The following is a 20708-nucleotide window of genomic DNA, read 5'->3' as shown; positions in this document are numbered from 1 at the left end:
AGATTAGTGATTATTTTCTGGGCATAGTATTATAACTTTCTCTTCAGCTTATCACATTTTTAAAAAATGTACTTCAAAAGATTTTGCTAGCAATGCTCAAACTTCACCTTGAGAAAATATGTATATTTAATGCATAATTTCTAGATTTTAAGAAAGAGATAATAATGTCTAAAATTGCAGAGTAAATTGGTGCTAAAATGGAAACAATTTAATTTTTAGATCTGCCTTGAGATTCTAGTACCTCATTAATGTAAGGAAGTTCTTGTAGTAAAGTGAAATAGAAAAAGAGAAATAATGGAGTCTAATATGCGTCTCCTCTTGCCCCTCAAAACATCAAACTTCTCCACAGACAAATACTGCACAAAGAAAACTCATTGAAGTTGTTGGTGTATTGGTTATTTTTGAGATTCTCTGAAGTAGCCACATAGTACAGATACATTTATAATTATACTCCAGAGAATTAGTGTATTTCAGTGAAACCAGTAACACATTTTTGCAATGTTGTAATTATCTTGGGTTCCTTTTGCCTAATTTCAGATTGGTATGGGTTGGTTTTCCATTCTTTGGGCATTAAGAATCAGAAACACTGATTAATGCCTTAAGGAAAGACCAATTCAGTTTTGACAGATGCCCAGTTCAGAAAACATCCAGAGACTATGGACTCTGAAAAACAATCTGAGGGGTTTGAAGTCATGGCGGGGGGGGGGGTGGGAGGTTGGGGTACCAGGTGGTGGGTGTTATAGAGGGCATGGATTGCATGGAGCACTGGGTATGGTGAAAAAATAATGAATACTGTTATGCTGAAAATAAATAAATTTAATTAAAAAAAAAAGCAATCCTTTCCAAGAAAGTATTAAAACACAGAGACAAAAGACAAATGGGGCATTGCCAATGTGTTAGATAATAATGGAACTACATTACACCATTTTAAGTTTCATAACTGTTAATGGACTCGAGAGAGCTGGATCTAGACTAGCAACAATCCAGTAAGTGTTTGAGTAAATGCCTTTAATGTTCTGGGCCTCAATTTATTTGTCTGTAAAATGGGAGAGTTTGACTAGTCTGTGCTTGTGGTCCCTTAAATTGTGAACAACCTATAATTCTGTATACAGCATTCTGATGAGGCCTTAGCAGATATATGGATTTCTAGCTTCCTTTTCTCCAGCATTCCTCCTGCCCCAGCCCTGGAACAGTGGTTCACTCTGCTACAGTTTGAGAAAAATGCATATTTTTGAGAGAACAGAGGTGCATAGTCTCTGTGCTTCAGCCCATACTCCACCTCAACATAATACTCAGGATCCTAATATTTGCATTATGGGTCTTGGACAAGTCACTTCCCCTTTTCTGGGCTTAGTGTCTATTTGTAATAAGGGCTCCTCTGGCCCTGAATTCCCTTTTCTAGCTTAAGCTTCCTTTTAGGCCCTTAAGGTTATGTATGTGTGTGAACTAGAATAATTTTTGGTCATCTCACATTCTCAGTGAAGATTTCCAGGCCTCCCCTCCTCTGTGTCTCCCCCCACTTCCTGCTGGCAGAGGTCTGGAGAGCCTCATGAGCCACATCTTGTCCCTAGGTTGCATGGCTGCAAGGTAACAATTCTGCCCAGCATTTGACTGCTGTGGAATAGTTCAAAGCATTAAGGTCCCCTTCTTTCATGGACAGTGCCCTGAGAATCCCTTGCTAGGATGAGACCTTGATATAAAAATGACATGAATATGATGTGATATAAACAGAGACATGATGCCGCTGGCATAGCATTTTATTGGCTACAAAACAGAAATGTAGTGATGGCAATCTGAAGATTGTAGTAGGAAAGTAGAACTTGAAAATGCTCATGAACACATAATTTGACTCAAAAAGTGCAGCAATATATTAAGATCATTATAGAATATCTGGTGAGATTGTTACAGAGGAAAAAAAAAAAAAAGCTTCTGAGTTTGATAACTCCAAGGATATATCTTAGGACTCACCCAATCGTGTCTGGGCAAGGATTTCCATTGGAGAAAAGTAGTTCTTACAATAGGCAGAAACTTTTATTGGCCTTAGGCACACTTTTGGATCTCATTCACTTGAGAAAGAATTATTCTTCCGTTGACACTCTCCTGTGTGATGGCCTTGATCTTTGGAGCTGAGGGAAAAAGCAATGAACAGGTCACTGCCATGCTTCTCCCACCATCTGAAATACTCATTTTTAGTTCCCTGCTCTCAGTACCTGAAGCTTCTCTGTCCCTTCCAAAATGATCACTCAGCAATATGGTGGGCTTTGGTGGAGTGAAGAGATCTCACCAAGGAGGGTTTTTTCCTCCCACCCTCCAGGAAACGAGGGTGTGTGAATAGTGTTACCTTCTAAAGGCCAAGACCTGCATCCTAGGCTTGCTTGATACAGAATCTAGGCTCTGAGTACCTACTCTTAAAAAGGTCTTCCTGCTTATGGAGGCTTTGTTGCACTTGTATCATAGATTCTGTGAGCTAACAGAGAACTAAATGCCATTCTGGGCACCTCATTTAAACATCTAGAAAACATGAAGAATGGGTGAGAGGCCAGGGATGTTTATCATGGTCATTGTTTTTGAAGTTATGGCTTATTTGAATATGTGTTTTGTCGACACACCAGGACACTGATTCAGACCAAAGGGAAGACTTGACATTAAGAAAGATACAGGGAGAACTTTGTTAAAATCAAACTTTCCAACAGTAGATTGGGCCACTCCTTCAAGTAATGGGTTCCCCATTCCTGGACATGTGTAAAGAGAGACTGAAGGACCATTTGTCGATATCTTATAGAGGGGTAGCAGTTAGACAAGCTGCCTTTGATGGTGCCTGGAACCCCAATTCTCTGAATCTCTAATGCCTTAGAACATTTTTACCACAAACTAATCAGAAAAGTGCCACTTGTTCCAGCCTGTGGTTTCTTAGAACTTTTCTGTGAGACCTTAAAGAAAATCTCAGAAAGTAGGGTTCCTAGATCAAAGACATTCGGTGACACCAAGTTAAGCAAAGTAAAACTTTTGATGTTTCCTTGTCTTTCCTGTTCCTTTTCTTCCTCACAGCAGTGAGATGGCTGGTCCATCTTTAACTTACTGAAATGCATGACTGTTCATGAAGAGGATGGTAGAACCTAGTATTTCAACCATTTCAGTCCATGGGACACATCTTTTGTAATACACAAAGTCTTATGGAACACTAATGTTCAACAGAATGTAGTTTGGGAAATTATGTGAAATTGTTTTCTTGTAATCTCCTAGGAGTTTAGTAAACAGACTCTATAACTTGACAGAGATCTAATAGTATGAATGATCATTGCTATCTGCTTTACTGCTGGCAGAGAACTTGCATATATATTATTGAAGAAAACACTGAGAGCACACTTTTTTCTTTTTTATCTACTTTAAGTTAATTAAAAATTCCTGGACATCTGCAAGTAAAATAAAAATCGAACACGGGATACTTGGGAGTACACTAAGGATTATGAGTACTATAGATGATGTGAGTACTATAGAATGAATAAACATGTTGATTCATTTTTAAAAAGTAGATTCGAACAATGAAAGAAATTTTTCTTACCTTCCACACTTGACTTTGATTCCTCCATTGTCCTATAAAAATGATAAGAGTTACAGCTCATTCTAGTGTTAGCAACAATAATAAAAACTCATTAAGGTGAACTAACCTCATTTGCCTGCTTGTAAATTCATAGCTCTTTAATAAGGATAATTGAGCTGTGTAGTCTCAAGGTCACGAGTTCATGGGAAACCCTTCCTGGATCCAGAAGGAAGTGAGTACCTCCTCCAACTGACCCTGGGGTCAAGGGAAGTCTGTCATACCACCTCCATTATTTCAGCTGGCTCTAGGCTTTGCCTCCACTGGGATCCTTTCCAGGATCTGGGTTTGAAGTCTGGAATCCCTGGGATTTTCAGACTGTTCAGGATTTGGTCTGTCTTTTATTTATGTATTTTTATTTATTTTATTTTGTTTTTTAAAGTTTATTTAAACAATCTCTTCACCCAATGTGGGGTTTGACCCTAAGATTAAGAGCCACATGCTCTGCTGATTGAGCCAACCAGGTACCCCTATTTATGTATCTTTTAAAAAACTTTCTAACCCTTTCTCTTGGGTCATAGAATATATGTGCCCCCCTCCCCCCCTTTTTTTTTCTTCCTGGACAAGTTGGTCAGTAATACCAGATTGAAGAATCTAGATTTCTCAATTTCTTAGGACTCTTTTCCTGCTCTCAGGCTAAAATATTTCCTTCTGTTGTTGTTGTTGTGTTTTTGGTGGTGGTGGTGGTGGTGGTGGTGCTGGTGGCGGTGGTGGTGTGTATGTGTTTAGCCAAAATTGTGTGCATTTCTTGTGGGAAACACCATAGCCAAACCTTCCTAGTTGTTTCTTTCTAGAGATTTTATTATATTAATTTTCACTATTGACCTCAAATCTTAGTGCTGTGGGAATAACAATTGATTAATTCATACTTGCTACTTAATGAAATTTAACCTGATCTAAATGTCTGGAAGAAATTCAACATAAACCTTTCTTTCTCTAGAATGAGGATTGCTAACAGAACCCTGGGGTATATGAATGCACCCACAAAAACTTGATGCTCTTCCTCCCCTGCCAGCTTTTGCCTTACCCCTCACTCTTTCCCTCCAGGAGCTGGTGGTAGGTGGCAATTTCCTTCTCTAGGTGGGTCTTGATGCCCAGGAGGACCTTGTATTCATTGTGCTGACGCTCCAGGTCATGGCGGAGCTGCATCAGTTCTTCCTCATAGTGGGAGATGACCCGTTGCATGTCCTGGAGCTGGCAGGAGTACCGAGACTGGGTCTCTGATAACATGTTCTCTAAAGCAGATTTCTGAAAGAGGAAACGATGTTTCTTCTATTAATTGACTGATGGCTTGATTGCTTCAAAATGTGGGCTTGTTGAGTAGTTACAATACACCAATCACTCTGCTAGGTGTCTTGGCAGCTCCTGGGAGGCAAAGGTGAGCAGCTGGCTGACTTACAGGTTTGGGGGTGGGGGGTGACAAGTGGACCAGAGTCAGGACTTTTGAAGCCCATTTTCTGGGCATATCTTTGTGTTGGGGGAGGTCTTGGCAACTTTGTTACATTCCTGCAGTGTTTGTTGTATATGCTACTCATTTGGGATTGGGTGTGTACTGCCTTGCCCTGATCTGTTCCTCACCTCCTCATGCTTACATTTTGTCTGTACCCAGATGGAAAACTGCTGGGTGAAACAATAGCTGAACTGCTGTCTCTTTATATATTCAGAGTAGGGTCTCAAGTAGGAGTGCCGGATAAAAGAGCGCCTTGTTAAATTTGAATTTCAAATGAGCAATGAGTAATTTTTTAGTACAAGTATGTCCTAAAAATTGCCTCAGTATTGCATGGGACATACTTATAGTAAAAAACAAAAACAAAAACAAATGAACAGCAACAACAACAACAAAAACCTTTGTTTTGTATCTGAAATTCAGATTTTACTGGATGGCCTATATTTTAATTTGGTCAATCTGGCAACCATCGTCCCAAGCAATACTTGTTTATTATGGCAATGGTGACAGCTTGTCATTACTGAGGAAATACTAAAAGCTGCACAGTGAAGTTGCTGCACTAGGGTACAGAGAACTGAGTTCAAGTCCCTGTTCTGTTTGGATTTCCCACCTGCTTTTCTGGCGCACGTAATTTTAATCTTCAGGAGAAACTCGTAACTGTGCTGGGTGCTCTCCCTTGATGATGGCTTTTGACTTTCACTGGGCACTTCATGTTGCCTGGCCTGTGCTCATCACTCTCCTGTTCTCCCAGAGGGCTATACTGCATTCCTTCTCCTCTGTCCTCAGACACCCTTTTCCCTCCCCCTTTTCTAATAAGCCCATGGCCTTGCTTCCTGTGTTACAGAGGAAATCAAAGCCATCAGGAGACAATTCCCACAAGCTCCCACCATTAATTCCACCCACATACGTGAACCTGGGTCCAGGTTCTTGTTTCCCTCCTGTTCCTGTGCATGAGCTGTCTGTGCTCCAGTCATTTTAGCAACTGCGCACCTTCTCGCATCATTCATATTTTCTTCTATACCAGATTCTTCCCATCGACTTTCAAATGGAATAATTTCTCCCACTTTAAAATTTTCCTCTCTTGAATCCATATCCACCTTCAGTTGTCATCCAGTTTCTCTGCTCTCCTTCACCTACAGCAAAGCTCCTCAAAGAGTTGTCCATACCTGCTGTTCCAAAGTCCTCTGGACCTCCCTCCGGGGGCCAAGATTCACAGTCTGACTCCCATCCTTACCCCAAGAGCCTCCCCTTCCCTTCCCTCTTCTGATCTTTCTTCTCTTTGTAAGCTCTCTACAGAAACATTGGCTTCCCTGCTCTTCCTCCAACCCGTCTGAAACACCCATGCCTCAGGGCTTTTGCCTTTGTTGTTCCTTCCCCCTGGAATCCCCTCTCTGTAGCCACAGAATGCACTTCTTTACCACTTCTAGGTTTTTTGCTCAACTGTCACCTCAACAGTAAAAACCTTTTCTGACCACCATGTTTAAAATGCAGCTCTGCACTCCAGCATGCCTGACTTCCCCATTCCATGCTCCATTTCTTGGTAGCCGTTTTCTCCAACTCACACATTATATATTTTGATGATCTGTCATCCACACTAGAATGTAAATTCCCTTATGATAAAAACCTTAGTACTTAGAATCATGTCAGATAGTAGAATGCATGAAAATGAATGTCAATGTCTTGCTGACCTCACAGGGTTGTTGTGAAATACTGTATGTCCAAATGTTTTGAAAACTATAAAACACTGTAATTATTTCTGTGCTCATTATTACCACCTTGACAGTGTACATTTTAAATGTCTGTTCACTATCACTTATTCTTAAAGCATAACAGTAATTTATCTTGTGTACCTGGCAACAGAATGAACCAATTACTTCTCCTCAAGATCAAGGTCAGAGTAGCACTTGGAAATAATACTGATGAATGACTAGAAGATTCAGATAGGCTACAAAGGGAATCAAATCATAGATTTGAATCATAGATTTGATTTAATGAATTTTGAGTGCTTGTGACACTCATTCAGAGCATTTTACTAAAAACCATGAAAAGTACAGAAATGACTTAGATATAAGAAGTTATAATTTGGGGCTCCTGGGTGGCTCAGTGGGTTAAAGCCTCTGCCTTTGGCTCAGGTTATGATCTCAGGGTCCTGAGATCAAGCCCCGCATCGGGCTTTCTGCTCAGCGGGGAGCCTGCTTCCTCCTCTCTCTCTCTCTGCCTGCTTCTCTGCCTACTTGTGCCTACTGTTAAATAAATAAATAAATAAATAAATAAATAAATAAATAAATAAACCAAAACCAAAAACCTATGTCTTAGGGATGCCTTGGTGGCTCAGTTGATTAAGCATCTGTCTTCGGCTCAGGTCATGATCTCAGAGTCCTGGGATTGAGCCCCGCATCAGGCTCTCTGCTCAGCAGGGAGCCTGCTTCTTCTTCTCTCTCTCTGCCTACCCCTTGCCTACTTGTGATCTCTGCCTGTCAAATAAATAAATAAAATCTTTTAATAAAAGAATTTATAATTTACTGGGTAATAAGACATCTACATGATGGACAGAGCAGTACTTTGGAGTCAGCCTGGCCTGGATTTGCCACCAATTCAGGTTGACACCAGAATTTTTTTGTATTGGGGTTTCAGGGGGAAGCCTGGTTGTAAGTGGGGAGAGCACTATTAGAGATTATGAGGGCCTACTAGACCCTCATACCTTTCCCTAAACACCAGGTGGCTTTGCCACTGGCCACTCACTATCTGTGTGACCTTGACCAAATTTACTTAACTGTCTGGAGCTTTGGTTTCCTCATTCCTAAAATGAGAACATGAAGACCTACCTGGAAAGGCTAAAGTGAGGTTTGATGGCAGTTAACATTAATGAACCCCCTGGCACACAATGTGGCACATTGTGGACACCTCAATAAATGACAGCACTTATTATCTTTCTCACCATGAACAGTTTGGATGAGAAGTGGGAACTCCCAAGGGAGTTGGGGAGAGGAGCCCAGGAGAGAGGTCAAGAGAGGCTTTATGGAGGAGGTGGTACCTGACCCTAGCTCAGGCTCACCCTGTTGTGCTGTGCCTGCAGGTCTATCTCCAGGGCCTGGAAAGTGCGCTTCAGCTCATGGATGTCACTTTGGCTGCTCTGCACAGCTGCTGGGCTGGCCACCTCCTGGGCCATGGTGGTTGACTAGGAGGCCAAACAGAGGAGAGAGGCATTGGCATTGGGACTACATGGCAATGGAACCTTTGGGAAGTTTGAACTCCTTTCCTTTACCTGCTCTTTATACCAAGCGTCCAGGTCTTGATGCTTCTTCTTTATTATATACTCATATTCCTGCCTCATATCCTCCAGGACCTTGATCAGATCTTCTCCTGGGGTTGTATCCACCTTCACACTGACCTTGAAGTCATTTGGTACATGATGTTCCTCCATTTCCTGTTTAATAACAGAAAGAAAATGAATTGGCTGTGATAATCAGAAGGCCAGAGATGTGTTGATTGGCAGCGGTTAACAGATCTTTTAAAAATTCAGCTTTTGTCGTTGTTTTTCTTTTACTGGTGTGGTTTGGTTTCTCAGTTATTTGTTGATGGCAAAACACTGTATTTTTTTTTCTGTTATAAGTTTACAAAGTAAAAAAAAAAAAAAAAAAAATAGCACTAGATAGGTAACCAAATGACCTCTGTGATTATTGACTTAATCCCTGGTTGAAAATGTTTCACAAAGAATCATGCTTCCATAGCATGTAAAGTACCCAGCACATGTTCATGGGTGAAGTGGTGGCATAATTCAACTGTTGAACATTTCAGGTTAGAGGCTAAAGATTTTGGGAGGCAGTTCAGCAACCCAAAGCCAAAAAGTATAAAGACTTTTAATACCTTGTCAATGCATTATGACTCTATAGGGCTGACACCCATAGGATGTCATGAAAATCAAGAGGGGCACCTGGGTGACTCAGTTGGTTAAGTGTCTGCCTTTGGCTCAGGTCATGCTCCTGGGGACCTGGGATTGAGCCCCAAGTCGGGATGGGGGGGGGTGGACCCTGCTCAGCAGGGAGTCTGCTTCTCCCTCTCCTTCCTGCTCATGCTCTCTCTCTCTGTCTCTGTCACTATCTGTTTCTCTCTTTCTCAAATAAAATCTTAAAAAAAAAAGAAAATCAAGAAACCATAGGAAAAGTTTAATTAATAATCACTGTCTTACCAACTGTTTAGAATTGAAGTTCTTTGATGTTCTTAAGCAATTTTATTTGCCTAAAACAGGGATTGCTTTTCTCTTACTGTGTCAGAGTTTCAGGGAATTTAGATTGATGGTACCTTTTTCAAAGTCAGTTAAATGCTTATGGAGATTAATGTTCTTCTTCTCCTTCTCCTCCTCTCCCTCCTCCTCTTACCCCTCCTCCTCCTCCTCCTCCTTCTTCCGTTTTAAGATTCATTTTTGCCACTAGTTTTATTTACCTTGGTTAGTGGCAAATTCTCTTTATTCTACTGTCTCCCAATTTGCTGCACATTGGGTCAATGAAGGAAGTTCAATCCCATGCATTTATTCTTGCAGTATCATATTCATAAACTAGTCTAGGTAAACATTGTTTATTAGCAAAATTGTTGACTGATTCATCATTAATTTTGATCATATTTTGGCTATTGGATTTGACACTGTATAGATAACCTTGAAGATGGAAAAATTAGATGTTTATATGATTCCTTATAATTACTTAGGTTGAAGGAAACTAAGACTGACATTTAGAAGGTTGTTTCTTCTGGGCTATTGAATCATCTGAAGGTACAGATTAAGAGCTGTGCTGGTTACCAGGAGCTCCTGAGGAGTCCTACCTGTTCATGTCGCTTCTTCATAAGGATGAGCTCTTTCCTCATCCCTTCAACCTCCTGTTCCAGGTCTGTTGTGACAATGGTCAGATCATCTAAGGTCTTTCGGAGACCTTCAACTTCAGTTTCCAGGTCTTTCTTGAAGGAGTGTTCATTTTCATACCTTTGGTTGGAAGGAAGAGAAGAATACACCTGTTGTTGGAAGGCCATGGCCTTGTAAGGATTCACCTTACTTTAGAGGTGAATTTTGTACTTTTTAGGTTAGGAGCAAATGAACACATCATGAATCCTTCATATGTCTGTTTCATGCAAGTTTTTCTGATGGTGACTCAATGTTGTTGTTATTTTTGATTAGAGAGGATTGTTGACTAATAAACAGTCATAAGCCCATTGCTTAGACTTACTAACTGTTAAAATTTTGCTTCATCTCTATTTTGTATTTTAAACTAAATTATAGACATTATGATATTTCCCCCCTAAATACTTAGGATACATCGTTAAAAAAAAAAGCATTTTTGTTAAGAGTGAAGCAAAATGGGGGCACCTGGGTGGCTCAGTTGGTTAAGCATCTGACTCTTTGTTTTGGCTTGGGTCATGATCTCAGGGTCCTGAGACCAAGCCCCATGTTGGGCTCTGTGCTCACTGTGGAGTCTACTTAAGATTCTTACTTTTCCTCTCCCTCTGAATTTCCCTGCCACATGCTCTCTCTCTCTCTCTCAAATAAGTAAATAAATCTTTTTTTTTTCCTTGACATGAAGTATCTTTTTTATTAGACCTTTAATTTCTTCTTTTTAGTTTTTTTAAATTTTTTATTTTTTATAAACATATATTTTTATCCCCAGGGGTACAGGTCTGTGAATCGCCAGGTTTCCACACTTCACAGCACTCACCAAAGCACATACCCTCCCCAATGTCCATAACCCCACCCCCCTTCTCGTAACCCCCTTCCCCCCAGCAACCCTCAGTTTGTTTTGTGAGATTAAGAGTCAGTCAAATAAGTAAATAAATCTTAAAAAAAAAAAAAGAGAAGCAAAATGTTAACAGCTGTTAAATCTAAGTGATGGACATACTTTTAACTATGGAGAACAAACTGATGGTTACCTGAGGGGAAATGGGTAGGGGGACGGGGGAAAGAGGTGATGGGGATTAAGGAGTGTACTTGTGATGAGCACTGGGTAATGTATGCAAGTGCTGAATCACTATATTATACACCTGATAGGTGTAACAACACACAAATAATAATACTGTATGTTAACTACTGGAATTAAAATAAAATAAAAAAAATAAAAACAGGAGTTTTCTAAATAAGCATAATAACATTATCACCCTTAGCGAGCTGATAATAACTCTTTAAAATCATCTAATGCTTGATTCATATTCAAATAAGGTGTATTTGTATTTTATATCCAGTTTGTTTAAAGTAGGCTCCAGTCAAGTATTTGTTCATGTTATGCCTTTTGATTATATTTGTGAATCATGAGAGACTATGGACTCTGAAAAACAATCTGAGGGGTTTGAAGTGGGGGGAGGGTGGGAGGTTGGGGAACCAGGTGGTGGGTATTATAGAGGGCACGGATTGAATGGAGCACTGGGTGTGGTGAAAAAATAATGAATACTGTTATGCTGAAAATAAATAAATTTAATTAAAAAAAGATATTATATGTGGCTAATGGTGAAATAAATTTTCCTTTGGCAAAATAAAAACAAGAGGAACCTCCAAAACAAAGCAAAAGAAAAACAGCAAATGAAAACTGCCCACAATGGGGTGAGGAAGCAACTTACTTGAGGCCAAAGTCATCCACCGCCATCCTGGCATTGTCAATGAGAAGAATGATCTGAGCATTGGTCATCTTACCATCCATGATCTGTAAAACACCCATTAAGAGTCATTTAAGTCAGACACACTCCCATGGGAGAGCTGCATTTCCAAAGACTAAATTTCCTGGGTATATGACTTGTTAGCATAGATGACTTCTTTTCCGGCAGTGGAACAACAAATAATCAAATCAGTAAATGCCGAGCACTTACTAGGTACAAAGCATCAGAATGGTTTTTAAAGTAAGAACGTGGTCTGCAGCCACTTCACTGTCTTTCTTCACACTCAGTTTGACAGGCTAGGATTGATGGCGATGCTGAAAGAATGACATTGGAAGAGGAAAGAGAATCATCGTTCAAAGGGCCTCCTGGCTTTCTAGCGCTGCGAACATATCTTACTGTTTTGTTTCAGCTCACCCATGTCTGATGATGTTAGAAGAGTTTTAAGTTCTAGTTCTATTTTTATTGTGACTATTAGTTTGGCTCCCTTCAAGTGCAATAGTTATTTTAGATGAACATAATTCTTCCCTGTGGTAGCATTCATGTTTCTGATCAGTGATACTGAGCAAAGTATCAAAATATCACTGATACTAGTTCATCAAACTGATTTTAAATGAATTTTATAAGAGTCATCACATGCCATAATTATTTTTTGTCCACAGTGACTATAGCCATTCACATAACTTGTAGGTATGTGTAAGTGTTTGTAAATTATTCCATGATGAGAATGCCCAAACTGTGGCTATTGAAATATTAAGGGAAGTAACTTTTTGGCAGCTTAGTAAACTTTAACTGTGATAAAGCCTCTGGTTAAGACTTTTACTAGATGTTTATGTGTTTTTTAACCTTAACATGAAAACTACTATTGGAAGTTTCTACTTGAGCAGTTGTGTTTACGTACATGATTTGTTAATTCTTCTAGGTAGTAGTAACCAGAGTAGTGTTCATTTGATATATGTCCCTGTCTTCAGGAAAATTAGATGGAAGATGTCTCAACATCAAAAGTATAATACTACTTATTTTTGTGCCAAGTATTGTGCTGAACCAGGAACTGGGGATTTTTCTTCTTTACTTCCTGTTACTGGCCATTGGCATGAACTTGGGTCAGTCACCCTATTTCCTGGGTTTCGATTTCATCATCTGTTAAGTAAGGAGTTTGTAGTAGAAACTACTAGAGGTCCTAGCTCTAAACTTCATGATTTACCCGGAGGCAGAGAATCCTGTGACATCGCCGTACATTTGAACAGATAATTCCTTTATTTGGAAAAGATTTCCTTAGCGCATATTTATAGCTCAATACAAAGGCACCGTTTCAAGATCTGCACCCATTCAAAGCTTCCCTGATTACTTGGAATCTGGTATCATGAATGCAGGATTCAGAGGTGGTAGTAACTCTGGGTCTGGAACCCAAAAGGCAGAGCCTGGGGTCCTGCTCTTGTACCTACTAGCGGAGTGAACTTGTTGAGTCTCAGTTTCTTCATCCATAAAATGGCAATAGTAATAATAATAGTAGCCACTTCATCAGAGAATTATGAGAATTATATGAGAAGAGGTTAAACACAATAACATTGTAACATATTTAGCATATTCTGGGCACACTGTAGACACTCAGAAGAATTAGTTGAAACTATATTAATTTGGAAAACTGTAGAGTACTTAATTTTCTTTTTTTTAAAAAAAGATTTTATTTATTTGACAGAGATCACAAGTAGGCAGAGAGGCAGGCAGAGAGAAAGGAAGGAAAGCAGGCTTCCTTCTGAGCAGAGAGCCCAATGCGGGACTCAATCCGAGGACCCTGGAATCACGACCTGAGCAGAAGGCAGAGGCTTTAACCCTCTGAGCCACCCAGGTGCCCCCTTAATTTTCTTTTATAAGAACTTTTGAGAAGATATACAGATGGCCAAAAGGCACATGAAAAGATGCTCAGCATCACTCATCATCTGGAAACTGCAAATGAAAAACACAATAAGGTAACACCTCACACAAGTCAGAATTGGCTAGTAGCAAAAAGATAAGATATAGTAAGTGTTGGAGAGGATATGGGGAAGAGGGAACCCTTATACATTGTTGATGGGAAGGTGAATTGGTACAGCCACTATGGAAAAACAGTATGGAGGCTTCTCAAAAAATTAGAAATAGAACTGCCAAATGACTCAATAATTCCACTTCTGGGTATTTACCTGAAGAAAGACCCTCACCAATTTGAAAGCATGTATGCACCCCTGTGGTCATTGCAGCATTATTGATAGGAGCCAAGATAGGGAACCAACTTAAGTGTCCATCAATAGATGAATGGATACAAAAGATGTGAGAGATATATATGTATACATACATACATACATACATACACACATAATGGAATACTACTACCAAACCATTAAAAAAAAAATTCTAGGGGCACCTGGGTGGCTCAGTGGGTTAAGCTTATGACTTTGGCTCAGGTCATGATCTCAGTGTCCTGGGATCGAGCCCCGCATCGGGCTCTCTGCTCAGTGGGGAGCCTGCTTCCCTTCTTCTCTCTCTGCCTGCCTCTCTGCCTACTTGTGATCTCTGTCTGTCAAATATATAAATAAAATCTTTAAAAAAAAAATTCTACCATTTTCAACCACATGGATGGGCCTAGGGGATATATACTGGTTGAAATAAGTCAGAAAAATACCACAGAGACAAGAAATAAGTCAAAAAGACAAATATTATATGATTTCACTTATATATGGAATTCTAACAAACAGACAGAAATGAACTAATAAATGCAAGGAACAAACCGGCGGTTGCCAGAGGATGAGGGGAGGGAAGTGGGTGAAATAGGAAAATGGGATCAAGAGATGCAAACTTCCAGTTACAAAATAAATGAGGCATGGGAATAAAAAGTACAGTGGGGGGTGGGAGATTGGGGGAGCCAGGTGGTGGGGATTATGGAAGGCACGTATGCATGGAGCACTGGGGTTGGTGCATAAACAATGAATTCTGTTACGCCGAAAAGAAATAAATATAAATAAATAAAAAAACAAACAAACAGTGTAGGGAATATAGTAAAAAAAAAAAAAAAAAAAAAAAAGAAGAAGGTAAAAAGCCAGCACTTTTGTAATTAGAGCCAATGTCTGTACTCGATAAAACCCAGATTCTGTATGTTGAGAGACATCCTCAAACTTCTGCTCTTCGTGGTGGGAGAAAACCAGGTTGCTCCCCTGCTCCACTCCTTTCATCCTTTGGTGGATTCCAAAAGGTACTATGACTACTTCCTTTGCTCTAAAAAAGGATTCTGTGGATATTTCTTTGTCTCCCCACTCCAGTGCTGCTTAGGGACTTTCATACCAATGCTTTTCCCTTCCAGGCTCTTTATTCGTTCCGTTATCTAAGCAGCTCCATCCTCAAAAGCTTGGGGACCCTGCGTGCTGAGTTTTTGACTGACATCTAGAGAAACCAAACAGTATTCCCTCTGTGGAATCAGAAAAATAAAAAATACAATCTGTGGGCCTATTTGGCTTTTCTGAGTTAAATTGGTAATTTATCTGTTGTAAAACCCACATCGAGATTCTGATGCTGGGGTGCCTGGGTAGCTCAGTGGTTAAGTGTCTGCCTTCAGCTCAGGTTATGATCCTAGGACCCTGGGATCGAGCCCCGCATCATGCTCCCTGCTCTGCGGGGAGCCTGCTTCTCCTTCTCCCACTCCCTCTGGTGGGTTCCCTCTCTCACGCTCTCTGTCTGTCAAATAAATAAGTAAAATCTTAAAAAAAAAAAAGTGAATCTGATTCCCTCAGTCAGCGTTCTTCTCAGAGCACATGAATGGTGAATTCTGAAATGCATTTGACACAGAGCATATTTAAAAACCAAAATTATTTCCCCTGTTCAGGCTTACCTGATGCAATATTATGATACAGCCACTCTTTCAGAGACATCCTTCACAGTAATGAATGGATGATGAGGATGGGTTGAGAAATAATTTGTGAAGCATAGGTTTTGCATTGTGTGTTGTAATTAATCACCTGAATTTTCCCTCAAGGCTCTGAGTTCATTCTTTTAAAACACTTGAGTTGGGGTATTGTATAGCATTGTTGCTCCAGGGTGTGTAATCTTGTTCCAGGAAGAAGATAATAGAACTTTTTAATCATAAACCACAGTGCCAAAATATAGTACTATTGAGAGCCATTCTAAAATACACATACCCTTATGATGAAGTCCAACTTGGTGTTTCAAAAGGATTGGATTAATTTTTGAACTCATTTTCTTACAGACTTTTTGAGTAAAACTTAAGATCCCTACAGTGGAGTTGGAAGAACACTGTATCTACTGATAGCATTTCATCAAGGCCTGGGAAGGGGTCAGTCCCTGCTTGTTGTGGGGGGTTGTACTCTTGTGTCTCTGTTTTCTTGCCTGTGGGGGAGGTCAGGACAGATAGTACAACCTCAACTTCAAAGAACTGTTTTCTTCAAACATGAAAAGAATACAACTAAAATAAGTAATCCAGAAATGAGTGGAATTCAAACCTGAATTTAATATATAGCCCAGAATTTAAAGTCAGAACCCAGAATCCCAGGCTTAGAGAGTGGGCTTAGAGAGTAGGCTTAGAGTGTGGGCAAGCCACCCATTCCTTGGCATTGCCCCCTGCTCACTTCACTCAGTTCTGTTCCAAAGAATTTGGGCAACCACTCAGTCTCAGTCTCCTCATCTATAAATTTGGGGTAAGAATACTTGCTTCGCAGAATGAGATAATGTATATGAAATGTGTGTCGTCTGATTAGCAATGCAACTGTAATGCAGTATTTCTACAAGCAGTACCATTTTTGTAGGACGTAGGCTAGTGAGCACCATGTTGTGTGGAAATTGTCAGGCCTTTAGAAACACATCTGAGTTAGAATCCCATGTCCGCCTCTTGCTGGTGGCTTTTGGTGACTACCTCACCTCTCTGAGCTTCTGTCTCTTTACAGGATCATTGTAAGAATTGAATCAGGTAACGTTGAATGTTTCCATCAGCGCAGAAAGCTTTCTGCTTTCAGCTAATGTGTATTAAAAAATCCTACATGAAGGCTGGCATACAATAAGGGCTTAATAAATGTTTTCCTTCCTCTTCCCTTTTTTCTGCTGTCAGTTAGTGAATTGTTTGACCAGGTCTGACCTCATGTTTCTTTCGGGAGTTAGGTTCTCAGCTGTCCATCTGCAAAAATCTTCTATTCTCTCCGTTCTAACACAAAAGCAACTTTATTAATGAAAAAAAATATGATGTGGTTTGTTGAGTCACCTTGTTTTTTCCATAAAGACAACCATGTACTATATAGTTAGGGTAATTATGCAGTCAGTTATTAGGTTGATTATTCAATAATTAGGGTTCATTATGAGGACAGATTTATATTATCTTGATTGGTCTTTCCTACATTCAAGCAAGGACGACTAAGGGTTGAGAAATCATACTGTATAAATATTGGAAACCTGTGATGCCCTTTCGAGGATGGGTAAAATCGTGATCTTACAGGGAATTTTCTGGGACCACTTTACATAAGAGGGAAGCTATATAGCTTTAAAAAATAATTTATGAACCGACTGGATTCCCTCCACTTCTAATCAGTGTTGTGAGGTGTTCCAGAAGGTATAAGCTCAGCTTTTTTTCTTTTTTTAATTGTTTGGTTGAAAATTTTTTTTTGTTTTAAAGAAGTCTCTCTAACCCATCCCAACTCCAAGATTCCAAAAATTGTGCCCATTTTATTTTTTTTTCCTAGCAATATGCCTTTTTAGAATTGGGAGCAGCAGAACTTAGAACTTCTAGCAGCCCTCAAGAGGAAACACCCAGGAATGTCAACAGATGTATCTGTTAGTGAAGTGACAGCCTTTAGGTATGATCTCCAGAATCGTGAACTTGGCCTTTCTTTCTGTGGGTAATCACGCTTTTGCCAGGACTTTTGAGATGGAGCAGAACTGAAGTAATGAGAAAGCAAACGCTCTCTTGTGCCTCTTATGCCTCTTGTGCCCTGAGCATGAGGGATGAATATTGGCCCTTATTGTTACTGTAACATTCCTGTATCACAAGTGACACCAGACAGCACCTGGTTGCCTTACATTTTTTGGATTTTCCATAAAATTTATGTATAGAGGACGAAATACACAACACAGGCTTTCCCAAGTCCAAAAGGTATAACAAGAAAATATCCTCCAATCCCTTTGTTTATAATTACTTTCAGTTCTTTTGCCATTTTTCCTGGAAATTGTCTTTTGTACTGATTTCTCCTCCCATGACTGGAAATGCAGCCCCCTCTTGAGTTCCAGTGTCGCCCATGATCTTACCTGCTCCTGCAGGTGGTTGATGTTTTCCTCATACTTGGAGTAATTTTGCTTACTGCCAGGATCTCTCTGCTCATGCCACTTCAGGATACGACGTTCGAGCTTCTCATTGGCCTCCTCCAGGGCACGCACCTTGTCCAGGTAGGAAGCCAGGCGATCATTGAGGTTCTGCATCACCTCCTTCCCACTTGCAGCAGGGAGGGAATTGCCTCTTCTAGATCCCCAAGGGCCTCCAGGAGGCAGGCACCTTGGTGAGCTGAAGGAAAGGGAGATGCGGACACCCCCGGCGCCCCCATGGACACTGGGAGTCCGAGGGAACTTCCCCAGCTGGCCCCAGCTGCCTCCCGTGCCACGGAGGGAGCCAGAAGGGGTCTGGCTGAAGCTGTGGCTGGAGTTCATGGTCCCATCTGTGTTTGGTGCAGGGCTGGGTTCTGCTCCGCTCCCTGGCCCTGCAGAACTGAGCCGCCCCAAACTGCCCTGGATGGTTTTATGCGCTTCACTGTGGGAGTTCCCTTCCCTGACAACTGCACCAACAAGATCGTATCATTGTGCAACAGGTGTTTCCTCTTGGTCAATCCCGAAGTGCCCTTGGGCCTTCACACACACTGTTGTTGTTTAGAGCCACATCAATACACCAGTTTGTTTCTCCCTTCTTGTTGTAACCGGGAGGTGCGGCCCACCGCATGAGGTGGGTATTAGTCTCAGGTGTCTTTCTAATCTTTCTGTGGGATTTTTTTCTTTGGCCATTTATCTGAAAAGGATCAGACTGAAGTTGACAAAAGGCTATTTGGTGTGGTACAGATTTCCTTTTGAAAAGTAGACCTTAAGCGCACAGACACACACGCCTTCCCCAGCCCCAAACACACCCCAGCTCTAAAGTGAGGGTGGGAGGGACTCCCAGGCGAAGAGCCAGATCAGAATCTCAGGTTCTAGAATAAAAATACTCATGCTGAGGAGATGGAGAATGGTCTGAACATCTGATGCCTTTGTGGCAGTTACTGTTTGATGGAAAGTAATTTCAAAGGATCGTTCTTAAGAACAAACCCTCAATTATAATTAATTAATGAATGACCGAGCCTTCCACTTCCAGGGTGCCTTTCATCCCCAGCACACCTCAAAACCAAACAACCCAGCCTGCACCAGGACTTCTTTGGCCCCTGGCAGGAATGTAGCCTTTGGTAACTGGCCAGCGGCCCTGTCCTGGCTGAGCCTTGAACAGGTTGGTTTCTGTATGTCTGTGACCTGCAGAGGGGATGGAGGAACACAGGAGTTGTGCCATGGGCTGTCGAACATGCTTGATGAATCTTAGGCTTTATCTGCCAAGGTAAAGGTTAGGAATGGATAAAGAACGAGTCTGGGGGTGGGGAGCCACGTGCTGGTTACCAGCAATTAGATTTAAAGGGGACTTTGAAATAAAATGGCAACACTGGAACGGACTTTAGTATACCTCCATTCAAACCACTAATCTTACAGACGTGGAAACCTGGCCTGGGTGAGGGGTGGTAGGGCATGGCAGAGGACAGATCGTGGGTTAGAGGCAAAGCCACGGTGGGATTCTTTCCATCACACAGCACTGTCATCATTGAGTTGAATCTTGACAGAGCCTGTAAAGATTCTCTCCCATCATGGTGGTAATGGGACTTCCCAGGTTACACAGCCCTTTGATGGTTCTTTATTAAAGGTGCTCGACCACTCTTGAGGTAGCCACGCAAGGGTTAGTGTCCCCATTTTATAGATAAAGCATCCGGGGCCCATGGAGGTGACTGATTCAGAGCTGATTTGCATGTGTAATATAACTCAGCACATGAATGCGTAGGCGTCACTGCCTTGGTCTGTGCTGTTCCCACTGCTGGGACACTCGCTGCCTGACTGCCCGCACCCACTCCCCTGACTTCCAGACATAGTTCAAGGGTTACCTCCCTCCATGAGATCATTAACTGATTTTTTCCTGCATGAGTTGGGTGCCCCTTCTATGAAGAAGCCACATTTTCTGGATCCTAAGACCCTCTGGAGGGGCAAACAGATTTGTATCCCCACCCCACCGGGAGCCCCTCAACTGGGCCCAGATGCCTCCCGGGACTCCTCTGGGACCACGGGCATCTTGAAAGCTGGGATTATGTCTTCTGTCTCTCAAACACCAGTATGGCTTTTTAAAAAAGATTTTATTTATTTATTTGAGAAAGAGAGAGCGAGCACAAGTGGAGTGAAGGGCAGAGGGAGAGGCAGACTTCCCACTGAGCAGAGAGTCCAGTGAAGGACTCGATCCCAAGACCCTGGGATCGTGACCTGAGCCAAAGGCAGATGCTCAACCAACGGAGCCACCCAGGCGCCCCAGAGTCTGGCTTCTTATAAGCATTTCATAAATGTGTGTTAACTTGGTAATGAACTTTCTAGAGTTAGGATTTTAACTCTGCTCCTCTGAAGTCATTGCCTCCCGCCCCTTTGAGAAGTGTGAGTTGTAAAATCAGATAGTAAGAGAAAGCCACGCCACGAGGTGAACTAGCTAGCCATAAAGGCAACCTCATTCCTCATTGCGAATAAAATCACCTAAAGCACACCAGCTCTGCTTGTCCACCCTGGCAACAAAACCTTGCAAACGTTCTCTGGATTTCTTCGTCTTACTGTGGGCAAGATGGGAAAATTTAGTCAGGACTAAAGGTAGCCTTGAGGGTGCTTAGAGGGAATATCCTTTAAAAGTGTTCTATGGGTCACTTATATCTCTGAACACTAGAAAGAGACAAAAGAGAAACAAGATGGAAAGAA

The 20708-nt window shown here is 41.3% G+C and overlaps 1 protein-coding gene across 1 annotated transcript; it reads right to left on the bottom strand.

The window, feature by feature from the left end:
- Nucleotides 1-1800: 1800 nt before the first annotated feature.
- Nucleotides 1801-18385, bottom strand: KRT23 (keratin 23). The gene is made up of 8 exons (XM_059379027.1): nucleotides 17949-18385; nucleotides 11640-11722; nucleotides 9864-10020; nucleotides 8311-8472; nucleotides 8101-8223; nucleotides 4626-4846; nucleotides 3563-3594; nucleotides 1801-2126 (listed from the first exon to the last, which is right to left on the bottom strand). The coding sequence occupies exons 1-8, from the start codon at nucleotides 18342-18344 to the stop codon at nucleotides 2041-2043; spliced, it is 1260 nt and encodes a 419-aa protein (XP_059235010.1). The 5' UTR covers nucleotides 18345-18385; the 3' UTR covers nucleotides 1801-2040.
- Between the last annotated feature and the right edge of the window lie 2323 nt (nucleotides 18386-20708).

The sequence above is a fragment of the Mustela nigripes genome, chromosome 16 (assembly GCF_022355385.1).
Source record: "Mustela nigripes isolate SB6536 chromosome 16, MUSNIG.SB6536, whole genome shotgun sequence".
NCBI classification, from domain to species: Eukaryota; Metazoa; Chordata; class Mammalia; order Carnivora; family Mustelidae; genus Mustela; species Mustela nigripes.
The sequence above is the reverse complement of the archived record's forward strand: the minus strand, read 5'-3'. Positions and strand labels throughout refer to the sequence as shown.

Bases quoted from the DNA above. Each gene is read 5' to 3' on its own strand.
- KRT23 (XM_059379027.1), bottom strand. From the start codon at position 18,344: ATGAACTCCAGCCACAGCTTCAGCCAGACCCCTTCTGGCTCCCTCCGT. The intron at 8,224-8,310 runs GTAAAGGAAAGG...TTGGCCTCCTAG, and splicing joins ACGCTTGGTATAAAGAGCAG to TCAACCACCATGGCCCAGGA. The intron at 4,847-8,100 runs GTGAGCCTGAGC...TTCCTCTTTCAG, and splicing joins TGCAGGCACAGCACAACAGG to AAATCTGCTTTAGAGAACAT.